The sequence below is a fragment of the Maniola hyperantus genome, chromosome 24, assembly GCF_902806685.2.
Source record: "Maniola hyperantus chromosome 24, iAphHyp1.2, whole genome shotgun sequence".
NCBI lineage: Eukaryota > Metazoa > Arthropoda > Insecta > Lepidoptera > Nymphalidae > Maniola > Maniola hyperantus.
The window spans coordinates 6,239,137-6,263,655 of record NC_048559.1 but is presented as its reverse complement, the minus strand read 5'-3'; the positions used below and the strand labels follow the sequence as shown (position 1 = coordinate 6,263,655).

General features: G+C 37.3%; 1 protein-coding gene across 5 annotated transcripts in view; it reads right to left on the bottom strand.

The window, feature by feature from the left end:
* Nucleotides 1–24,519, bottom strand: part of Osi24 (Protein) — a 61,628-nt gene that overhangs the window by 6,489 nt on the left and 30,620 nt on the right. For all 5 annotated transcript variants that reach the window (XM_069506926.1, XM_034981409.2, XM_069506924.1 and 2 more), the window contains 3 exons: nt 3,561–4,250; nt 2,544–2,663; nt 778–979 (listed from right to left, as the gene is read on the bottom strand). In XM_069506926.1, the coding sequence (XP_069363027.1) occupies nt 778–979; nt 2,544–2,663; nt 3,561–4,167 (929 nt within the window). In that variant the 5' untranslated portion in view covers nt 4,168–4,250. The remainder of the gene's footprint in view (nt 1–777; nt 980–2,543; nt 2,664–3,560; nt 4,251–24,519) is intronic.

The following is a 24,519-nucleotide window of genomic DNA, read 5'->3' as shown; positions in this document are numbered from 1 at the left end:
AGAAATACCAGTAAATTAAATAAAGAAATACGTGTTTTACGGTTATTGAAAACTCCACTCTCAAGGGATGAAAAATTATATGAAAATCTGTAATTTTACGAGTTATATTCATGAAACTTAGTGTTTTGGCTTCCGGTAAAAAATAAAGCAATAAGTATTTTGGGATTTTAGTAAATCCTAAGGTTAAGGTTATACAAGAAGTGTTCTAGACTCTACGGAGTTTTAAGAACCTAATTCCATGCTGACGAAGTCGCGGGGAAATGCTAATAAAATATAAATACATAGGTATTAAAAATTTTGGGCTTCATTACAGACAATTGTAGAATACTTAGGTTATCGATAAATGAACGAAATCTCTTCAGTAGAGATACCTAAGTGTGCAAGTCTGTTTCATTGTAAGTAGCAAATGTTTCAGTTTTAAATTTAATAATGGGTAGGAATAAATAAATATAAAAGGAAAAGGTGACTGACTGAATGACTGACTGACTGACTGACTGATCTATCAACGCACAGCTCAAACTACTGGACGGATCGGGCTGAAATTTGGCATGCAGATAGCTATTATGACGTAGGCATCCGCTAAGAAAGGATTTTTGAAAATTCAACTCCTAAGGGGGTGAAATAGGGTTTTGAAATTTTGTAGTCCACGCGGACGAAGTCGCGAGCATAAGCTAGTAAATGAATAAAAATTGTGTATGACTCTGTGCAAAAGTTAACAAATTACATCGCGTTCACATTTTCTGACACATCTGACTTAAGCATCTTAGGCTCTCTTACCTTGAACTTTCATCGCCAGCTGGATCGTTGACGTCATTGGCTTCCATATTCCCATACATATCCGGAGAGTAAGCATATGTGGCCGCTGGGTTAGTTTCGTAGCCCATGAAGTTGCCGTTGTCGTTATTATAAGCCATTTGATCGTCCGTGTTCGCCGGTGGATAGCTCGCTTGGCTCGATGCTGCAGATATCTGGGATATGCCTGGAATGTTTAAAATATAGAGTTTTATAGTTACAAACCTATTAAAAAAATCTCATTTCGTAGCCGGTTACGAAACAGGATTAAATCCAGCTACGAAAAATCGAAGACGTACTCTTATTTCGTAGCTGGTTACGAAAAATAGTTACCAATGTGGATGGAAGGGTAGTTTACGGTATTTAATTATTTAGCGACGATGTGGTTGGGTATCAGGTAAAAATTATATGATATTTTAACATGCACGATTAGTGCATGTTTTAATCATCAACATCAACATCAACAAGGTCGCCCTTTGTTTTTAAGTCTGTACCTACTGCACTTTTTATTTTTTTGACAAAGTAATAAGATGTTTAAATAAATAAAAATAATTATAATATGTAATATTTGTAATACGCGTTGAAATTTTCTGTTACGAAGGCCCCCAGCAGAGACTGAGACTTTTTTAATATTATGGAACATTTGTTACCTACCTACAATGTCATAAATAAGTCTAGATTGAACTGGCATTCCAAATCAGTTGCAGTGGTTGATTAATTATATTATTCAAAAGCACTTTAATAAAGATAAAAATGTTGTTGTTGTTACATTAAAAAGTTCGTATTTCAATTTCCATATTATAAAAACAACAAGGAGAAAAGCGAACAGTAAATAACTTTTATTATTTAAGTATCCACTCAAGCTCATAAACTTCCGTGTAAACTGAATTTGTTAAGGCGATTAAAAGTTAGCAAAACTTTGGAAGAACACTGGAGATGACAAGATGCTGGGTAGCTTTTTGAGTGGGCGCTGATTTAATCAAAGAAGCCTATCCTTGGTCATACAGAACGCGTGACGGAAACTGTATCACCAATCATCATCAATCGCCTATAACAGCCTAGTTCACTGCTGGACTAAAGGCTTTTCCCGACGGGAGGGTTTGCCCATAATCACCTCGCTGGGCAGACGAGTAGAGATAGTAGTAGTAGCACAGAGGCACAACACGGGAAACGGGACGGGCACGGGACGGGCACGGCACGGGAAACTATATGGCAGGGCTGAATTCGCGCTTCAAACTGTGTAACACGTAGCTATACCATCTAAAGATTTGTAACACATTAAACTGCTACTAACTAGATTAACTGTAGGTATTAAGTTTACATAACATGCACATTTTTTTTATGTGCAATAAAGAGTTTCAATCAAAACTCGTCACACTGTGGAGTAAGACGGACGCAGCAGCGTGGCTTTTACAGGCGCTGCGCAACGCCTTTCTACATTATAAACGACTGAACGTTTGAATGCTTTTGTACAGTTCCTTGTACTACAGCTTCTGTCTATTGATTCGCTAACTCAGTGTCTAATACTGAATGATAACAACTGAGCTCATTTGACATTGGTTGGTTCTATATTGTTGCTTCACTGACAGTAAAACCTTCTTCTTCTTCTTGGTAGCTATAGTTCAGTGTAAATACACTGAGTAAATCATTCCGATGAAAGCCAAATTAGGCACGTTTACGTTATGAATCGTTGACGTTGCGCGTTCTATCTCACCATGGTTTTAATCAAACAAGTCTGCAATTCAACTTACCTTTTCCGAGGATTTTCCCGAAACTTCCCAAAAGGCTGGGGAGAAACATTGCGATGAGTATGCTCTTGAAAATTTGTGCGCCGATTAGAAGCGGTAGAAAGAACTTTTTCAATCCAAACGCTGTAAAAACGATAAGATAAATGATTGTGTAAATTCCTCTTTAGATAATTATTTAGGCCCACTTACACCAAACTGCTTAATCTACGCTTAATCTGGTTAAGTACCGATTTCACCAACGTCGAGTGACGTTTAATCGTGGAATAAATTGGGCATAATGACAGTTTTAATACTGAAAACCTGCCAAAATATCAAATTTACTCTCAGATAAGACTTATTTTACATTGGTGAATTCGGCCCTTAGTCAATTTTTGTAATGCTGTCACTTGTTGGCACATTTATTTTAGGATTGACAAGAAAAGGACAGATATACCAGTCTTAAGTCTTAACACATATCGTAGTGGACTAGAAGAATGTAACTGGCCATTAGGCCAGTTCACATTATTCCAGTCGCAACTCAATCTGGTGATCTAATCAAGCACCTAATTACTATTAGTGGAATCACTAACAAATCACACAAAGCAATCACACTTGAATAGCGTTTTTAAGCAGATATATAGTCTACTAAATCTAGTCAGTAATGCAGTCCAGTAATAGGGGTTGAATTTTCTCGATGCTCAATTTAGTTTTTTGACACTTAAATAATCCATACCTACTAATATTATTATTATAAATGCGGCATTGTTTCTGTATATCTGTTGCCTTTTCACGGCCCATCTGCTTAACTGATTTTGACTATATAACACTGACTTTGTGTATATAATTGTAATAATGTAGATACTATGAATTCCAATTCAGTGCTCGAAATAACTGAGAGTATTTAGCGACTGGAATAATATGAAGCTACCATAAGTCCATTAAATGATCGTATCTTAATGAACATCTCTTCTATTAAAGTAGGTTCATCATTATTAACGAATATGGTTAAATAATATTAAAAACAATATTAATTGCACTTACACCGAAATCCAACAACTTTCGGTAGATTGATAGATACAATGTGGGTATCAATAAAGTTCTTTATCTTTTGAAACAATCTATACTCATAAGTGTACGAGCTGAACAGAGCTCTTTCTTCATTTTTAACTTCTAAACTCTTCTTAGATCTCTTCGTATCATTTTTCGAAATCGTTTTAAGTTCCACTCCCTCAAATATCTCATATCTATCTTTTTCATTTGCTTTATCTATTACTTTTTCTAATAAATTTTGTAGTTTCCTTTCAGTTCCGTTCACAAACACATATTTTTCCGAAAATGTGCTTACTGTATCTATAAAATCAGCTAACATATTACTGCTTCGTAAATCTTCACTTTTGTTAGCATTAATGTTAGTTTTGTTATTATTACTAATTTGACAGCTATGGCATTTATTAGAATCTAGTGTATTATCTAATTTATTTATGTCTGATTTGGTTAAGCTATCGATATGACTGGATTCATCTTTGTCAGTCTGGCAATTGCCTGTGACTATGAAGAGGAATATGTACAATGTGACTAAGATAATGTTGTTAGGGAACCTCCAATTCTTTCTTTTATACATGTTTTTGGTTGATCCATTTGGGTCCATCTTGTGAGACTTCTTTCAACCTTCATCACCGATTGCTTGATTATTCGTATTTTAGATGTTCCCGCGTTCATTGGACAGGATATCTGAAACAATAAAGTTGAGTATGAATATAAATTAGCATAGTCTAAATTTATTAATTTACTTTTGAGTAAAAACATTTCGTCCGACGAACAGCGTAACTTTAACCGCCTGTTATGCAACTGGCCTTTTAACCGCCTGTCATGCAACTGGCCTTTTAACCGCCTGACATGCGATTTAGTAATATCCGGATCAATGACGTCATACACACGTCATTGACACGAACAAAAATTGTACTTGATATTACTAAATGCTTTTGTTTGAAACTATAGCACAAGCTTGACGCTTAGTTGGAGAGGAAAGGAGAATATTAGTCATTTAACACGGCTAATATTCTTTAAAAAAAAACTTAAACCACCAACCCAAATGCATAGACCACTTAATAAATCTAGACACTGAAAACCGGGACATATCCGGGAAATCATTAACAGTTGTAGTCAGTAACTATTTGTACAGAATTTCTAAGGAAACGCGATCTTACTGTCGCGGCAATAAAATGTTCACACAATTGTCATTAAGATGTTCATGTTCGTATGATGTACTCATTGTAGTCGGGAAGTGATATCAATAGAGTAATTATGTCGTAATAACATACGAGTACTATATCATTCGTGTTCCCATTTACATGATTTCCCTATCAAGTATCTATAAAAATAATCCATACTAATATTGCGAGAGTGTGTGTCATTAAATTTCATGATTCTAGGTCAACGGGAAGTACCCTATAGGTTTTCTTGACCGACACGACGACGGACAGACGGACAGACAGACAATATTGTGATCCTATACGGATTCCTTTTTTCCTTTTGAGCTACGGAACCCTAAAAATCACAAAACAATATTTTGAAACCTTAATTCGTGGGTTATAAGTCCCGCAAATTGCTATTATGCTGGAACCATGTCTCATTATCATTGAAATGACGTCATTTGACGTATAGGTATTTAAGTAAAAATATACCATCAGCTCGAAACTTCAGCCTAGTGCTGACGTCACTAAAATGGCGGCGACGCGCATTAGCAATTTGCGGCACTTATACTTACCCACGAATAAACGTATACAAAAATTTTTGAAAAAATTCTAGTGAAAAATACCTACATCTCTACACTTTAAATTGTGCAATAAGTAATTAAGATACACTTATCCCTGGTGCAATTTTAATACTGAGAAATGGAAGCCGCAAACCCGCAGCTCGGTGTAAAAAGTCATAAAATCAACTTTTCATATCATCGTATAAGTTGAAAGTGCATGGCCCAGTTTACACCGATGAATACCACATTATCGCGCTCGATACACCATCGATTTTGATAACGAAATCCGGATATTTAAAAGTTTACAGTTTAAAACTTTAAGGGTGTCTGTCAGGGGGTTGCCACGAACTAAGTGTCTCTAAGTGCATGACGTGATTTCTAATAGACTTTATACTTTGACCTAAAGTTTTTTTACAGCTTTAGGTATTACCTTTTATCTCCCAGCCACCATTGATCAAAATAAACATCCGAACAAACGTTCTTCCAAGTGTTGGGGACAATACGCAGATAATTTTTCAGCTTTTATAACATAAATAACTTAAGCCCGCGACTTCGTCCGCGTGGACTATACAAATTTCGAACCCCTATTTCACCCCCTTAGGGGTTGAATTTTCCAAAATCCTTTCTTAGCGGATGTCTACGTCATAATAGCTATCTGCATGCCAAATTTCAGCCTGATCTGTCCAGTAGTTTAAGCTGTGCGTTGATAGATCAGTCAGTCAGTCCCCTTTTCCTTTTATATATTATTTAGACGAAGGTCTGGCACACGCTGATGGCTCTCTCTCTATAAGTACTGAGCTACAATTTACTGTAAGATTAAATAAGTATTACTTATTTATTTTATTTTTATCGCCCAACTAGGGCGTAGTCGAATCGATCTTTTGTGTTATGTCGCGGAGAAATGAAATATCGTGGGCAATGTAGCAAAACCAATCCAAGAACCAAGTCAACCGAGACCAAATGATGAATTGGTCGAAACAATGGACGCGTTTTCGAGCAAAATTCACAAGAGTTAAATGTAATCTAAATATATAAAAGGAAAAAGTGACTAACTGACTGACTGATCTATCAACGCACAGCTCAAACTACTGGGCGGACCGTGGTGAAATTTGGCATGCAAATAGCTATTATGACGTAGACATCCGCTAAGAAAGGATTTTTGAAAATTCAACTCCTAATGGAGTAAAATAGGGGTTCGAAATTTGTGTAGTCCACGCGGACGAAGTCACAGGCATAAGCTAGTCAAGAATATACCTAATCTAAGCTACATACTAATATTATAAATGCGAAATTTTGTCTGTTTGTCTGTCCGTTAGCTTTTCACAGTCCACCCGTTTAACCGATTTTGACGAAACTCGGTACAGAGATAGTATGTATCCCGTAAATTTCTCTCTGATGGCTGCCTTTATTGAGCAGTCATGTAAAGGGACCTCACTTTAACATGACCTATAAAGGGGCAGCGTGACACGTCACAAGATGGCGGCGTTAGTTCCGATTTTGGCCACGCGCCAAAAGAGCTTTGTCGCACTATATGTAATTTTATTTAATTTGGCAGCCATTTTGAAATTTGCCATCTTGGTTTTTCATTATATTTTGTTGTTATAGCGGCAATAGAAATCTATACTTACTCTGTGAAAATTTCGACTTACTACCTATTACGGTTAATGAGATAAGTATAGCTCGTTGACAGACAGACGGACAGCGGAGTCTTAGTATTAGGGTCTCTTTAGCATTCTTCGGTTACGGGACCATAAAATTGGGTTTGTCCTGGCAATGCAATATTTTTGGTCATCGTAATTATTGATAGCTTAATCTGTGGAACGTTTAAAGTTTGAAATACCTTGGATTAAGTCTTCAACCTGTTATATGTATGAATTCTAGTTTACTAGTCGAGCATATTAATATGGCTTATATGGCAATAACTAGAGATGATGCCTGCGACTTCGTCCGCCTGAAATTAGGTTTTGCGATGTACATTGTTGCAAATAAACATCTTACTGACACTATACATTGCGGGTTCAAAACATTTTAAATCACTAAAATTATAAGTATAAGGTTATTGGTTTTGGATTGTGTTTTGGTACGTAGTATAATAGTTGTGTAATTAAACCCTGTAAGGTCTAAGATGGAAACGATGGAAGCTTACTTAGAAGGAGTGCCCTTCCACTTCCAGGTAAGCCCGCTCCGATCTAAAGTTGAGATCTATAGACCGCACTTTGACTTTGCTCAGACTTAAGATTGAGTTAAAACGAGACAGATTTATGTGAGAGATATACATCTGTCTCGTTTCAACTCTGTCTCAAGTCTAAGCAAATTCAGAGTGCGCTCTATAGATTTCACCCTTAGACTGCATCATCACCTACCAAACCTGTCATCAAATGAAAAAAGAGGTAAGGATATTAATACTTATCCAGCAGTTTCAAAGTAATAATAATCTTTTTTAGAATTCTCTTAATGTATTGAGAAAAAGTGCACGTCGTAATATTTTCCATTTATGATCTTTTAGCATCATACCGGAGAAGCACTTACGTAATTTATTGCCTTTTTTTCAATCTGCATTAGCATAAAAATAGAGTCCAGTTTTTATGGCTCCTTTTTAACCGACTTCAAAAAAGGGGGAGGTTCTCATGTCGTCGGAATCTTATAACGTATATTTTATTTATATTAACTATCTAAACAATACCCAGATCATACAACTCGGTAGAAAGGACTTCGAATAGGAAGCTGACAAAAGAATTCAGCTGGGCTGGGCAGCATTTTCAAAGCTACGACAGGTCTTCGAACCGTCGATACCGCAAAGCCTTAAGACCAAGGTCTTCAACGAGTGTGTCCTACCTGTGATGACGTATGTAGCGGAAACGTGGACACTGACAGTTGGCCTCATCCACAAACTAAAAGTCGCTCAGCGCGCTATGGAGCGAGCTATGTTGGGTATCACTCTCAGCGCAGTGTGGGACGACCCCCGCCCGCTTCCGCCTTCCAGCCCGCTGGACCGATGATCTGAAGACGGTGGTGGGGAGCGGATGGATGAGGAATGCGGAGGACCGTGTTTGGTGGCGCGCTCTTGGAAAGGCCTATGTTCAGCAGTGGACGCAAACAGGCTGATGGATAGGATTGGATTGAAACAATACCCTAGGTCTTGGTCTGGATAAATATGACAAAATACTACCTCAGTCACAGTGGGTCGGTCACACACCACATCGCAAGTTATTAGATTTCAGGATTTTCAATCGATCGACGTCCGTGTCGTCTCAACCAGTAGACGTCCACGGCTGGACATAGGTTTCTTGCAAGGATACCACTTACCTTTTAAGGTTCCGTACCCGAAGGGTACCAATGGGACCCTATTACTAAGCCCCGCTGTCCGATCTATCGTCCGTCTGTCAGTCAGCGGGCTGTATTTCGTAAACCGTAATAGGTGACTAACCACCAATGATAAAAATTTCAAAATGGCCGCCATGAAAATTAAAAAAATATATATCTTACTAGCTGATGCCCGCGACTTTGTCCGCATGGAATTAGGTTTTTAAAAATCCCGTGAGAACTCTTTGATTTTCCGGGATAAAAAGTAGCATATGTCACTCTCCTGTAGGGCGATTGTCTAAAACCGGCATCAATCATTATTACAATCTCAATTGTTCTGATTGGCTGAATTTGTGCGATTCTTCTTGCAACAATGCATTGTAGCCAATAGTGAGCGAGCATTAACCAATCAGAGATTATTGCGATCGTGACATTGTAGCTGTCAAACAACCGCGGTAGGGCCACAGGTCTTTATCTATATTATACCCATGCAAAATATCAGGTCATTCCGTTGCTCCGTTGCGACGTGATTTTTTATACACGTATCCTGCAGTATATTTCGATTTTTAATATCAAAGGGCACCATTTGGAAAAGTCAAATAGCTTTTCAACTCCGAAATGCGCATTCAGAAGTCGGCACTTGTTGCTAAATGCAGTTTGCGACTTTTCATAAGTTTACATTCATTAGCACTTGTAAAGTTGGTATGCAAATTGCGCTTAAAGAACTTTATATCGGATCGCTTTAGTGTAAAGCAAGACTATAATGTCTTGAGACATTTTGTACTTTTCATTATTTTTGACTAGCTGATGCCCGCGACTACGAAGTCGTGTCGAATCGTACGCGTGAATTTAGGTTTTTGAAAATCCCGTGGGAACTCTTTCATTTTCCGGGATAAAAAGTAGCATATGTCACTCTCCTTAACTGTATCCAAGCAAAAAATCACATCAATCCGTTTGAAGGGCAAACCAACAAACCAATAAATCAACAAACACTTCCGCATTTATAATAAGGGTAGTGATGACAATTCTGTAGCACATTTTCTTTCTCATGATGATTTGCCTAGCACAGTGTTGCACTGTACTCTTTATAAATCCAAACCAACGGACAGGTCGACGTGATTTTTTTGGCTGAGTATACCCAGGTCTGCCTACGTGGTATGGTCTGATAAATTTATCGCAGAGATAAGTAGCTTGTATCTTGGAAATGAACAAAGACTATTTTTTATCCCGAAAAATGAAAGAGTTCCCACGGGGTTTATAGCGGACGAAGTCGAGGACATTATTTAATCCCAAATAAATAAAACACACTTTCAGATTTCTGTGAATACAACAATCACCAAGAATCGTGATATATGAAAAGGGTCGTACAGAGTGTCAGTTCAGCTGTACCCAGACACATAATTTATAGGGACTCGGAAATCCCTTGGCATTTTACCTATTAATCATCTTCATAAGAACAAAGAATACTAATAAGAGGGAGAATAAATCTATGAAATGACAAGAACATACTTACATCCTTATCATAACTTAGTACTGTTATTAATTAACAAAGAAATAGGAATCTTTATTACAATAACCTACCTATAGTATTTTTTACAAGATCACAATGTAAGTATTGCAAATAAAACTGACTGATCCTAGAGGTCAACGAAAGTTGAAGATAGGTGCGCAGGTGCAAAACTCGGGTCAATGCCACGCCTACGACGCGGCATTGACCCGAGTTTTGCACGCTATATATTGCTGATTAAAATACTAAAGCACCAAAACTACAAGTACTTATATAGAGCAAATGATTATTGATATTAAATTGTGTGTAGATAGTACAGTATCCAGCAGGAAATATTGTACCTACATCGACCTTTAGAAACAGATAGCGGTTTTGTAGAGCATTGTCTCTGTCGTTGAGACCGACAAAACGTCACATAGTTATCAGTAACAGAGACAACGCTCTACAAAGCCGAAATCGCATTCTAAAGGTTGATGTACATTATTTTCTGCCGCGTACCTAGATTTTAGATTTTTTTCATAATCAGTTCAACGAATAAGTCTTGAAATGTCAACAGATAGACGATCAGCCACCGCACAGTGCGGATAGTGTAAATAAAATGAGTTACAAAGTTTGATATTAACGTCATCATCATCATCATCATCATCAACCAATAGACGTCCACTGCTGGACATAGGTCTCTTGTAGGGACTTCCACACGCCACGGTCTTGCGCCGCCTGGATCCGCCTGGATATTATTAACGTAATTACAAACAAATTTACAAAACCAAAGTACAAAGTACGGTATCTACATTCTACAAGCCCACTTGTACTAAAATGATATTCATACTGTAGTTAGATAAGTAAATTGATTTTCTACTGGTTGAGAGTTCTGGTACTAACAAAGTGAGTTTAGCTATCTGCTTGTACAGGATAGTGTATACAAATTGAAGCGTCTCGCAAAGCTCAAACTAAAATTTAAGACTTGGAAACTTACAACGCGTGACGAAAACGTGTGTGATATATATGGTACTAGCTGATGCCCGCGACTTCGTCTGCGTGGAATTAGGTTTTTTAAAAATCCCGTGGGATCTCTTTTATTTTCCGGGATAAGTAACCTATTTTACTCTGCAGGTCTTTATCTATACCCATGCAAAAAATCACGTCAATCCATTGCACCGTTGCGACGTGATTGAAGGACAAACCAACAAACCAACAAACCAACAAACCAATAAACCAATAAACCAATAAACCAACAAACCAATAAACCAATAAACCAACAAACCAACAAACAAACACACTTTCGCATTTATAATAAGGGTACTGATTCTAGATGAATAGATGGCAAGACAGATAGGTAGATAGTCTAGTTACCACCCTACCAGCAAAGCCGTGCCTCCAAGCGATTTTGCGTTCCGTTACGATGACGTGTAGAAACCAAAGGGGCATGGGTTTAATAAAAACTGCTATACCCCTTCCAAGTTAGCTATCCCGTCTTTAACTGCATCATCATTTACCACATCCAGTATCGCATACAAGGGCTAACTTGTATCTGAATAAAAATATATATAAAATATATGTATATACCCATACTATGCCCATATTACACGGCTGAAGTCTACAAATTATTTTTAAATAACGTTGCTATAAATTACAAATTTTCTGCTTAATTGAGCAACGATTTGTATTCTTGTATTAAAAAATATACACGCGTTCATGTGCACTGTCGACGTCTTGCCTTTCAGTTTCCATCGTGCCGGTTTGTATCTGTCCAAGCCCTTATTCGGTAGAAAGCTCTCACCAAATCCTTCAAGAAATTTCCAATTCACTTCGAACAACGAGTACTGAACAATATCCTTCGAATAATATCTAAATTAATTATTCTGTTGAATTTACTGGTCAATGTTGGTAGAATGATAGAATGATCACCTCTGATTGGTTGACGATCGCTCATTATTGGCTAGCAATGCATTGATGCAACAAGAATCGCCCAAATTCAGCCAATCACAACTGAGATTGTAATAATGATTGATGCAGGTTTTACGACATCGACTTACTGAGATACAAACTTTCTTCCATCATATTTAACACCCAACGCAAAATATATATTATGTGGCATCGTAGCTCCCAAAGGGATAAATCAATTCTGATTTAGTTTTTTTGCCTATAATCTCTAAAAACGTGGGATTTTTTGAAAAACTGTCTAAAAAAATAGTGTTACGTAGAAACAAGGTTTTTAGTTTGTTTTTCTAAATTCCCAGGTTTTTTGGCGATAGCACATAAACTAATCTTTAGACTTACAGTACGCGGCTGAAAATTATGTACCTCGACCTTTAGAAGGAGATAGCGAATTTGTAGAGAACTGTCTCTGAGACCGACTAAACGCCGTATATGTATGAATGACAGTGACAGCGCTCTACAAAGCCGAAATGTCATTCTAAAGGCCGATGTACATTACTTTCGGCCGCGTACTGTAGCCACTTTTTAGAAATTTTAGCCAAAGAGCGAAAGCTTTGCACTAGCTACTTAGCACGTTTTTCCTCACTTTGATCGTGAACAAGAACTTACACTTACGGTCGTTATAACATAAAAGTCGTTTGATTTTAATCTTGTTAAATTTTTGTTACTGAAAGTTAAGCAATTTCACTTTTTTCGAGCCCTTAAATCTGATATTCTTTTAAAAATTAAAATTTACGGACTTTCGACAAAGGACATCTTATCCGCAAGATAATTATTAAGCTTCATACAGTCATCAGCAAAAAACTGTTGAACCTTACACCATTAATGTCATCATCATGATCAACCCATCCGGCTCACTGCAGAGCACGGGTCTCCTCTCAGAGTGAGATGGCTTAGGCCATAGTCTACCACGCTGGCGATGTGCGTATTGGCAGAGTCCACACACCTTTGAGAACATTATGGAGAACTCTCAGGCATGCAGGTTTCCTCACAATGTTTTCCCTTTACCGGTAAAGCAAGTGATATTTAATTAATTAAAACGCACATAACTCCGAAAAGTTAGAGGTGCGTGCCCGGGATCGAACCCCTGACCTCCGATTAGAAGGCGGACGTCTTAACCTCCTTTCTTGTAATGCAAATATTAATGTACTTAATTAAAAAAGCGATCCATCCATCCATCCAACATAAATAATGAAAAATCGAATGAATTGTTGAATCTTATCTTACCTTATCTCATTCCTCTGATATTCTTTCAAAAATTATAATTTACAGACTTTCGACTGAACGCCTTATCACCAATGTTCATTATTTTCTAAGTAGGCAATTATAAATCATCGATATAAATGACAAGATATGCCCAAACGAACAAAATTTTTCACGGTTTTGGAACCAAATAAATCAGCGCCACCTCTTAGATACTAATGAACGACCCGTTTGAAATTCAGACGTCACTGATGTTGCATTGGTGCAAAATAAACATTTTAGGACCAATGAGTCGGTGCCATTTTGCTTGTTCAATGGCCCTGTCCTTACGAAGTAATATATAAATCTATTTTAGCGTTTAAACTACCGTGAGTAATTTCCATTCTAAATTCATTCACGTGCCGCGGTTTTAACTGCGGGACGCGCGTGCCGCTGCTCGTAGGACTTCCTTGAAAAAGGACCCTGTATGGGTTCGAAACTAGTCGGGCTAACGTCGACTACGCACGTGAGTAAAGCCGGGACAGATATTATTTAGAATATAAATCTATGTTATAAATACAGTCACCAGCAAAAAAATTGATCAAGCAGGCATTGATCAAAAAGCCTGTGGTCATTGATAAATAACTAAAAAGTTATTATTTTATCAATGACCACCGTTATTGAATTTAGAATACTGACTCGTCGAATTTGGGAGAAAATAACAAAACGATCAATCAACGATTTACTTCCAACGGTTTTGTTCAATATCATCATTCGTCGCCATGACAAGTTTCTAAAATCTGCTATTTCATGTTCCATTAAAGATGCTTCTATAAAAGAATAATATAGTAATTGATGTCAGGTACTAGGTTGACGACCTCCCTGACGCAGTGGCGCAGTGGTGAGCGGGAAGTACTGGGTTCGATTCCGGAGGTTCCCGGAGAGGTTATTTGGGAATTTATAATCTCTATACCACTTTCTTTATCGTATTATTATTGTGAGATCGTCAAAACTCAAAAAAACTGGCAAAGTGCAAGTCAGGCTCGCGCCAAGGGTTCCGTACTACAGTTCCGTACAACTATGATGCATAAAAATACATAAAAATCTGTTTTAGAATGCACAGGTAAAGCCCTTTCATATAATATCCCACTTGATATATTGTTATCTTACTTCGCAAATTGAAAATACTAATTATTAGTTCATGACCACAATTTAATTTTTTTTATGTGATGTTACCACAAATTCACAGTTTTCAGATTTTTCCCCTCTATGAGACCTACCTAATACCTACGTAATTCAGGAAGTACCCTGTAGGTTTCTTGACAGACAGACAGACAACAAAGTGATCCTATAAGGGTCCCGTTTTTCCTTTTGAGGTACGGAACCCTAAAAATGAAATCCGTATAGCAGTTTTTCGCAGACCTACTTATAATATTTTTGTTAGCATATAAAATCAGGTCCCTATAAGCTATTGGTATTTTATATGTGCACGTAGTAATTAAGAAAGCATTTCTTTACTTGACCTACTGGTTGATGCTTTCGCTTAGGCAAATTAGTGTGCTGTGAGCGTATGGAGCAAATTATAACAGATTAGTTTATAAAACCGACTTGACCTTATAACTATTAAATTATCAGTATCAACAATCTCGTGTACAAAAGATTTTGAGAAACGAAAATGTTACTGACTTATTTTTTAGGTTTCCGTACCTGAAAAGGAAAAAGGAACCCGACCGTCTGTTGTGTCTATCAAGAAAACCTTTAGGGTACTTCCCGTTTATCTAAAATCATGAAATTTGGCAGGTAGTTAGGTCTTATAGCACAAGTAAAGGAATAAATCTGAAAACCGTGGATTTGTGGTTATATCATACAAAAAAAATTAGATTGGGATATAATATTTTAGCTCACAGTGAAGAAAAATTAGGTACGTGTTGGGGCCCAATCGATGACTCCCGTATGACTCCCTAGGCCGAAGCCTTTACCGCTTCACGACAAAACCCAATACCAACATACTTACCTATTTATTTTCCGAAAAAATTATGTAGTTTGGTTTTTTAGGGTTCCGTACCTCAAAAGGAAAAATGGAACCCTTATAGGATCACTTTGTTGTTTGTCTGTCTGTCTGTCTGTCTGTCTGTCTGTCTGTCTGTCTGTCTGTCTGTCTGTCTGTCTGTCTGTCTGTCTGTCTGTCAAGAAACCTACAGGGTACTTCCCGTTGACCTAGAATCATGAAATTTGGCAGGTAGGTAGATCTTATAGCTGACATTTGGTTAAAAATCTGAAAACCGTGAATTTTAAATTAGATCACTCAAAAAAAAATTAAATTGTGGTCATGAACTAATAATTAGTATTTTCAATTTTCTAAGTAAGATAACTATATCAAGTGGGGTATCATTATGAAAGGTCTTCACCTGTGCATTCTAAAACAGATTTTTATTTCTTTTTATGTATCATAGCCTCATCTAATTACTTATTTACTAGTATACTGGTACTAGCTGATGCCCGCGACTTCGTACGCCTGCATATAGGTTTTTAAAAATCCCTTGTGAACTCTTTGATTTTCCGGGATAAAAAGTAGCCTATGTCACTCTCCAGGTCCAAAATCACGTCGATCCGTTGCTCAGTTGCGACGTGATTGAAGGATAAACCAACAGACCAACAAAAACACACTTTCGCATTTATAACAGAGGTAGTAATTTATTTATCGTATTATTATGTCCGTCTCATGTAACTCCAAAAATCGCTTCAGCTTATAACTTAAAAATGCACCAGTGAAGCGCAGGGTGCTAATTTATGCAAATGATGACGCTTTCTATGACACTCCTGTGTACCTATTTGTTTAGTTGTTGTATCAAACAGCTCTCGAGGTAAAAGTTGAAACTACAGTGGTTGTTTTTTACCTCATGTCCATTATGCAAGTATTCATATGCAAGATGCAAACAAATGTGAAAGTGCAGTGTCTGTCTGTCTGGCAAATTTTTCACGGCCCAGCGGTTAAACCGATTTTGATGAAATTTGGTACAGAGTTAGCTTACATCTCGGGGAAGAACGTAGACTACCCGGAAAATTAAAGAGCTCCCACAGGAATTTTGAAAAACCTAAATCCACGCGGACGAAGTCGCGGGCATCATCTAGTATTACAAAAAAACCTTAAGCTAGCCTTATCTTATTACTTATTTATACTGGTATTTATCTTTCGGATTATGATGTCAGTCTCATGTAACTCCAAAAAATCGCTTCAGCTTATAACTTAAAAGTGCACCAGTGAAGCGCAGGGTGCTAATTTATGCAAATGATGTCCCAAGACGCTTTCTATGACACTCCTGTGTACCTATTTGTTTAGTTGTTGTATCTAACAGCTCTCGAGGTAAAAGTTGAAACTGCAGTGGTTGTTTTAAACCTAATTTCCATTATGCAAGTGTATGCAAGGTGCAAACAGCTTGAATAGTGGAAACTCCCCTTACAATCTCTCTTCTCTTTCATAGAGATAAGTCCTTCCCTGTCCACTTTTGCTCTCTTTATCACTTTTCTGTAAATTTTTTTGGTACAAATAATAAATAAATAAATAAAGTAAACCTGCATGTAAGCTGCAAGTTGCTTTAAATAGTGTTTTGAACTTGTGCTGCAGTTTGATTATGCAAGTTAGGTACTTGAATTAGAAACATGTTTGCCAGAGCTTGCAACTCCCATATTATAAGATTTTGCTTGCAGATAAGTGTTTGCGCCCCAGTTTGCTTGTCACTTGCACACATAGAGATAGAATATTTTTAGATAGATTTTGATGAAATGTAGTTCAGAGATAGCTTGCATTCCGGAGAAGGACATAGGCTAATTTTGGTCCCGGAAAATCAAAGTTCCCATGGGATTTTTCAAAACCTAAATCGTAGTAATCTATGGCGTAGTAAGTCACGGGCACCATCAAGTTATTAATAGGTAATAGTTTATTGACTCGAAACTAAGTAAATCTTTATATATAAAAATCAAAGTCATGACTGACTGACTGACGGACTGACTTAAATCAACTCATAACCTAAACCACTGGTCCTAGAGGCATGAAACTTGGAGGGTGTGTTTTCTGTAAAGATGTGCTCTTTTCCTTCCAAACGAGATAGACAAAATTTGCCCCATGCTGAACTATATTGCAGAACAACATGCGACTTTTTTTTCTTAAAATAGAAGATTTTGACTATTAAATGACACATAAATCATCTCTGTACATTTATTAAATGGCACATAATATATTATCATCTCCGTACATTCTGGGGCACGCGTCCACACAATTTTTGTCCATCTCCTTTGTGAAAAAAAATTATCAACTAAGAACAATGATATTAGAAGAAAATAGGTAGATACGTTATACGCGGACCGCAAGTGGCACGTTAAAACTAAGCTAATTAGCAAACCTGAGCTCAGTCGCCCGCTGTCGTCGCTCTATCGAAGACGTCGTTGATAGTAATGTGTATTTTGTTTTCGTCTCCCAAAACAACCGAAAATGCCGTCGTGTGTGATGAGATTCTGCACAAACTACACAAGCAAGGTTTCCAAAAGTCAAGGAATCACATTTCATTCGTAAGTAAAACTATTTCTTTTATATAATTCGTATTTTTCACTTATTTAACAATAACAAACTCGTGCACGTTCGTGTAAAATGCAACTCATTGCAATTTCGACCTTATGTCACATGCCATAAGTACGTATCAAGTTATCGTTGTACGTATTTTAAAGTTTCCGATCAAAGAATATAAAATAAACAGATAGGTCTCTTCTGAGTATTGACAATTCAAATAGTGTGCATATTTCCTGTTTTAGGGAAGGATTTAATTTAATTTAATTTTTATTATTTTTGTTAAAGCGGCAATAGAAATACATTCTGTGAAAATTTCAACTGTCTACTTATTACGGCTTACGAGATACAGCCCGCTGACAGATGGACGTACAGACAGCGGAGGCCGTGCCCAACGGGACCCTATTACTAATAATAGGGTCCCGTTGGGCACGGAACCCTAAAAACGAGCGGAACCGCGGGAAAAAGCTAGTTCGTAATATATTAAATACCACAGTATAAGGTTTTTATTTTACTATACAACTACAGTGTAGGCATAAATCGGCATTAGCCGAAAAGACTTTACTGTTTTTTTTTCTTTGGAGTTTCTAGTTTACCGTCTCGTCCCGTCTCTTGTACGCTCGCATTACTAGGCATATATCCGTCCTTCTTCCACTCTTCTGTGCAGGACGAGGTAGTGCAAAATATAACCGTCTCTTTTTCGTGCGCAACTGAAGCTGAGGTTATTAGTTCACCGTCCTTTACTCTCTGTTGTGTGAGGTTAAAATACTATCTATGCGTTTATGTGTGTTGAGTCTTTCGGCGCTGACGCAGCGTGCCATTTGTAAACATCGAATTTGATATAAGTAACCTATCTACCTCTTTTTCTTCTAATATCATTGACTAAGAAAGGATTTTTGAAATTCCATCCCAGGATGGGTTAAATGGGGGATGGAAGTTTGTCCGTACGTGAAAGTCCGTCATTTTTAATGTTACATCGATGAAAATTGGTATTTAAGCTTTCAGTTTAAAAAAAAATAGGTATTTTACAATTTTTAAAAATTCTTCTACCAAGGGAGTTAAATAGGGGATGAAAGTTTGTAAGAAAGTCTGTCATTTTTCAAGTTATTTCCACAAAAATTGAAATGTGGGTTTTCAGTCACTAATGAAGAAATAATGTTTTAGGATTTTTGGAAATTCAACACCCACGTCGATTTTCTAAATTCCACCCGAGCGAAGCCGGCGCCCAGTCAATTTATATCGATTTAGAATAACCATCGATAAGTAAAGTTATAGAAATCAAAAGTCACAAACCTACATCCGGCCGCGAAAATTCATTTTTTTTTTTAAATACTCATTTACTTCATATTTGTGCAAAGCTGGGAAAATTCAGAAAATTATCTTTCAGGAACAATTAATATGAAGTAAATGAGTATTTTTGATCAAAGTTTTTATGCAAAAACATGTAGATGCATAAATGTTATGCCCGCAAAACTCATTACCATAAGCTTTCGATGTATGATTAGTCTACTATTTTCGAAAAACTAACTAAAATTTGAGTTTTCGCGGCTGGATCTATCAAATAGTTGTACGTTATCTATTCGGAAACGTCAAATTGTGCGTAATCATTGCAATGACCTTTCACCAGATCTTTCACCGTACGGACGGTTCACGCGTTCAAGGCCACTATGTTAAGTCAACACATCACTCTCTCTGAATGTCGACTTTCGATTGAGTGCAGACAGACACATAAAAAACCGGTGAGGGTTCCGTAGTAGCTACAATCAAGTAGGTACAAACGGACAGACAGGCATGACGAATCTATATGGGTTCCGTTTTTTGCCATTCGGCTACGGAACCCTAAAAAGGTACTCGTTTGTAAATAAAATATGATGCTCTTCTTAATATTAGAAACTAGAAAGTCAAGCCTGAGATCAAAGTAAACTGTTCTTTATTGTACACCAAAACCAAAACAATAGAATATAAGAAAGATGTTTGCAAGTACAATAGGCGGCCTTATCGCTAAAATAGCGATCTCTTCCAGGCAACCTTAGGGTAGAGGTACGTTAGTACTATTATATCTTCTGTGGTATAGGATATTATAATAATTAAAGAAAGCGGAAGGGGTGTACTAATAAAATAAAGTAAATACACAAAATATACGTATGTACCTATATATAAAAATAAAAATACAACAGTATATAAGAGAGTACAAAGTGATTTATATAGTAATAATACCTATATTATAATATACTAGCGATCCGCCCCGGCTTCGCACGGGTGCTTGAAAATAAAATATAGCCTATGTCAGGAAGAATTTTTAAAATCGGTTCAGTAGTTCCAGAGAGTTCTTCCTACAAACAAACTTTACCTCTTTATAATATTAGTGTAGATTAGGTACGGAGATAATAAGGCCTTTATTTTTGAGGCAAATCTCTGCCTTTGAAGGCTTTTTGTCGGGTTTAATAATTATAATCGTTCAGCAATATAAAAGGAAGGAAATTTGGGTTATGTTCGGCTTTTCATAATAATTTGAAATGAGGAAAAAATATTTTAAGCTAATATAGAAAGGAAAGTGAGGCCTTTTGTCAGGTTATATTAAATGAAAGAAAATATCCTGTTTCCTCTTTAGTAACTGAGTTAGTAAATTAAAAAAAAAAATCTTTAATTTTTAGCTCCTAATGTAAAATCAAGTAAAAAGTACGAACTGGTCTGTTGTTAGGCTGGGTTATCTATCTATATGATTTTTATTCTTATTTTTTAATGAAAATATTACAATAAAACTTAAGCTAGCCTTATCTAATTACTATACAAAACATGCCCACGTGGAATGGTGTCAAGAATACTGGCTGCATTTCCGCGCTGGACAGCCAAACATTTGACTCAGCCAAGAATCGACCCGGGATTTTCCTCTTAGAAATGCAAACTGCTGCACTAGAGAGGTCAACTTACGTTTACGTAACCTACACAACTTATCTCTTATTCTAGTGAAAACATACCTACTTATTGTAATAAGTCAGTGAGGGCCGCAGGCAGTTTATAGACCATGAAAGAGAATAATCTGTTAAATCTGTGCAGATTAAAAGCAAAAGACTTGAAAAAAAAAGTTAAGCGAAAGTGGCATTAAACTGCGTATCCCGAAATTTTTTCACTCCGGGATTTGCCGCAGTCATTCTTGTGATCCTTGGATTACTTTAATGGCCGGTTTACATTATTTAAGTAATACTACTTAAATAATGTAAAGCTCGTACAGCGATCTCATATTGCATGATTTAAGTGTCATCAGGCCAAGCTCACTTGGTTATGTGACCCACGAAACATGGCTATTGGTAATGCTCTTCTTAGACGGCACTCGTGTAACTTTTTCTCTTATGAGAGAGAGAGAGATCTTCAGGTGAGATCTATAGAGCGCACTTTGACTTAGCTTAGACTTAAGACAGATTTAAAACGAGACAGCTCTCTTACATAAATCTGTCTCGTTTTAACTCAATCTTAAGTCTGAGCAAAGTCAAAGTGCGCTCTATAGATCTCAGCCTCAGTAATTGAAGTCCTGCGCACTGTTGGAGCGAGCATCTGAATGCAATGCGTCTAATAGTACATTAAGAACTGGACGAAGACATTCTATTCGTTCCAGTCGAGCACCAGAATGACCTTACTGGATCTGATGGATGGATTAATGTAAACAGGCTTTTATACGATTACGTAAGTGAGGATTTAATTTTTGTTTAAAATAAAACCGCGTTCTAGCAATTCTTTTTTAATGGGGATCGATAGAATAGCATCGGTCTTATTACACCGCCCACACTAAGGGTCAAAGCATATAGACGTAGAGTCAAAACGACAAGATGCGATTTTCTAAAATCTTATAAATCATGCTAAACTTTATGTCATAAGTAACGTAAACATTTGTATGGAGCAAATTTCACCAAGGCACACGTCGAATCGCTAATTTTCGTGAATAAAATAAGAAAACGATGTATTGTTCCTTTCTGTTTAACACTTCATCCATGTACTAGATTATGCTCGTGACTTCCACGTGTTCTACACAATTTTCAAACCCCTATTTCATCCCCTTAGGGGTTGAATTTTCAAAAATACTTACTTAGCGCATGACTACGTCATAATAGCTATCTGCATGCCTTTCAGCCCGATCCGTCCAGTAGTGTGAGCTGTGCGTTGATAGATCAGCCAGTCACCTTTTCCTTTTATATATTTAGATTATACATAGCTATTTACATAACATTTACATAGCTATTAACTTTATGCGCAAGATGAAAAACTTAGTTTTCTTTCTTTCTTTCTATTTAAGTAGAAATAGTTGATAATAATATTAGCGATGTAAAATTACGTAATGTTACCGTAAAGGCGATTAAAAATTCGAGTAGGCACTCGTAACTAGGTACTTTACGGTCATTTTTATTCTTCAGTACCCGACTAATGTGTTTTTGTTAACTTTTATGGTTGGACGTGATCTGCATTTAAATTATAGTTAAAGGCCTGCAGGAGAGTGACAAAGGCTAGTTTTTATCCCCGAAAATCACAGAGTTTCCACGGGAATTTAAATTCACGCGGACGAGGTCGGCGGGCATTATTCTATCCGTACCTACTATGCCAATCCATCAGCCTGTTTGCGTCCACTGCTGGACATAGGCCTTTCCAAGAGCACGCCACCAAACACGGTCCTTAGCCTTCCTCATCCACCCGCTCCCCACCACCTTACCGTAATCGGGAATAGCAGGGCTGCCGGGAACTGGGGGCCTTTGTCTGTTGGCGCTGCTCGTTAGAAGTAATGCCCATACTGACCACGCTGGGCAGGCGGGTTGGTCAGCGCAGGGCTGTAGGCCATTTCGCACCAGTGACGCTGCTGTCCGTCTCTGGTCTGTGTTATTTAAAGCCAAGCCATTTGGAATGGTTATCCCGCCATTCTTCGGTCGTCATATCCTCGTTCGCTGATTCGCAGGCGGCAGGGGGCAGCGCGTGCAGGTGAGGTTGACATTTGGGGTGTTAAGATGTTAGTGCACCCTACCCCCCCAAATAATTACGAACGAAATACCTACTATACCCAATATTATAACTATGCGGAAGTGGGTCTGTCCGTCTGCTAGCTTTTCACGGCCCATCCGATTTTGATTTTTGTATCCTGGGGAAGGAATTAGGCTACCTCATTGACTTATATATTACTTCGTATGGACAGGGCCATTGAACAAACAAAATGGCACCGACTCAGTGGTGCTTTTTTTATATATTTTTATTCAGATACAAGTTAGCCCTTGACTGCAATCTCACCTGGTGGTAAGTGATGACGCACAGTGCTTTAGCACCAATGCAACCTCAGTGACGTCTGGATTTCAAAAGGGTCGTTCATTAGTATCTAAGAGGTGGCGCTGATTTATTTGGTTTCTAAACCGTGAAAAATTTTGTTCATTTGACCATATCTTGTCATTTATATCGATGGGCTACCTAGTTTTTATTCCAGAAATCAGAATTCTCACGGGATTTTGTGATTTTATAAAACCGAAATTTCAGGCGAACGAAGTCGCGGGCATCATCTAACGTATTTTAAAAAAATCGGTCAAGTGCGAGTCGGACTCGCACACGAAGGGTTCCGTACCATTGTACAAAGTACTTACGAAATACCTAACACTATTATTACGGAGTGCGCCATCTACCTATATGTGATTTAGTAAATTTTTACGTGATTTTTTTATTTTTTTTGTGATGGCACACCACAAATTTATGGTTTTCGATTTTTCCCTTTACTTGCTATAAGACCTACCTACATGCCAAATTTCATGATTCTAGGTCAACGGGAAGTACCCTATAGGTTTTCTTGACAGACACGACAGATGGACAGACAGACTGACAAAAAGTGATCCTATAAGGGTTCCTTTTTTCCTTTAGAGGTACGGAACCTAAAAAAGCCTAGTAAGGTCGCTTTGTTCCTACGTCGATATGCAAAGACCCTTAGGTATATTAAGGGATTTATCACAATCAACTCCGGGATCGAAGGATTATCCCACAAACGCAATAAAACTTTATGTGCTTTACAAAATTAAATCGCTCTTTTTATTTTCAAAGGAAAGAGAATTTTTATGAATCAGAATTTTCATCCTAAGATATTTACCTAAATTAAGAATAGCCTTTCAATTCCATAAATACAAGTTTCCTCTTAGCCGAACTAGATTTTTTTAAAAATTTATTAATTTACTTTGAGTGTGATTTCATATACCTACCTAGTAGTAAATGTAAATGATGATACCTCTCTTTGATTTGCCGGGATATATAATAATAATGCAAATAGGTACAACATTATGTTCCACAGCATAATATTACACAATCACATCATCATCCATACACTAAACTAATTAACCGAACCGCAGCAAATTATAACTAGCACTAAAATTAATTTCCGATCTTCGCTAATATGTCAGATTCTCGGAAGACGTGGTATTCCTTTTCATCATTTTCCAAGCTAACTTTGGTACCGCCGTATTCGGGGAGCAGCACTCTATATAACTCATATAACTACCTACTTATATGTCTTTTTCTGCTTTGGGATGCAAGCTATCTATACCTACTCAAAATATGATCACGTGTGTATTAATTAATTAGAGTTATCGCGCAAGTTTAATTTTTACAATTGGACAGCGTCTAAAGTGTAAACGTTCAATCATGTTTGTTAAACACGCGGTCAATCAAATTTGCCAAACACGTAGTTTGTTTGACAAACGCAGCGGTAACCTTCAAGCATGTTTGACAAATACGCCGTCAATCA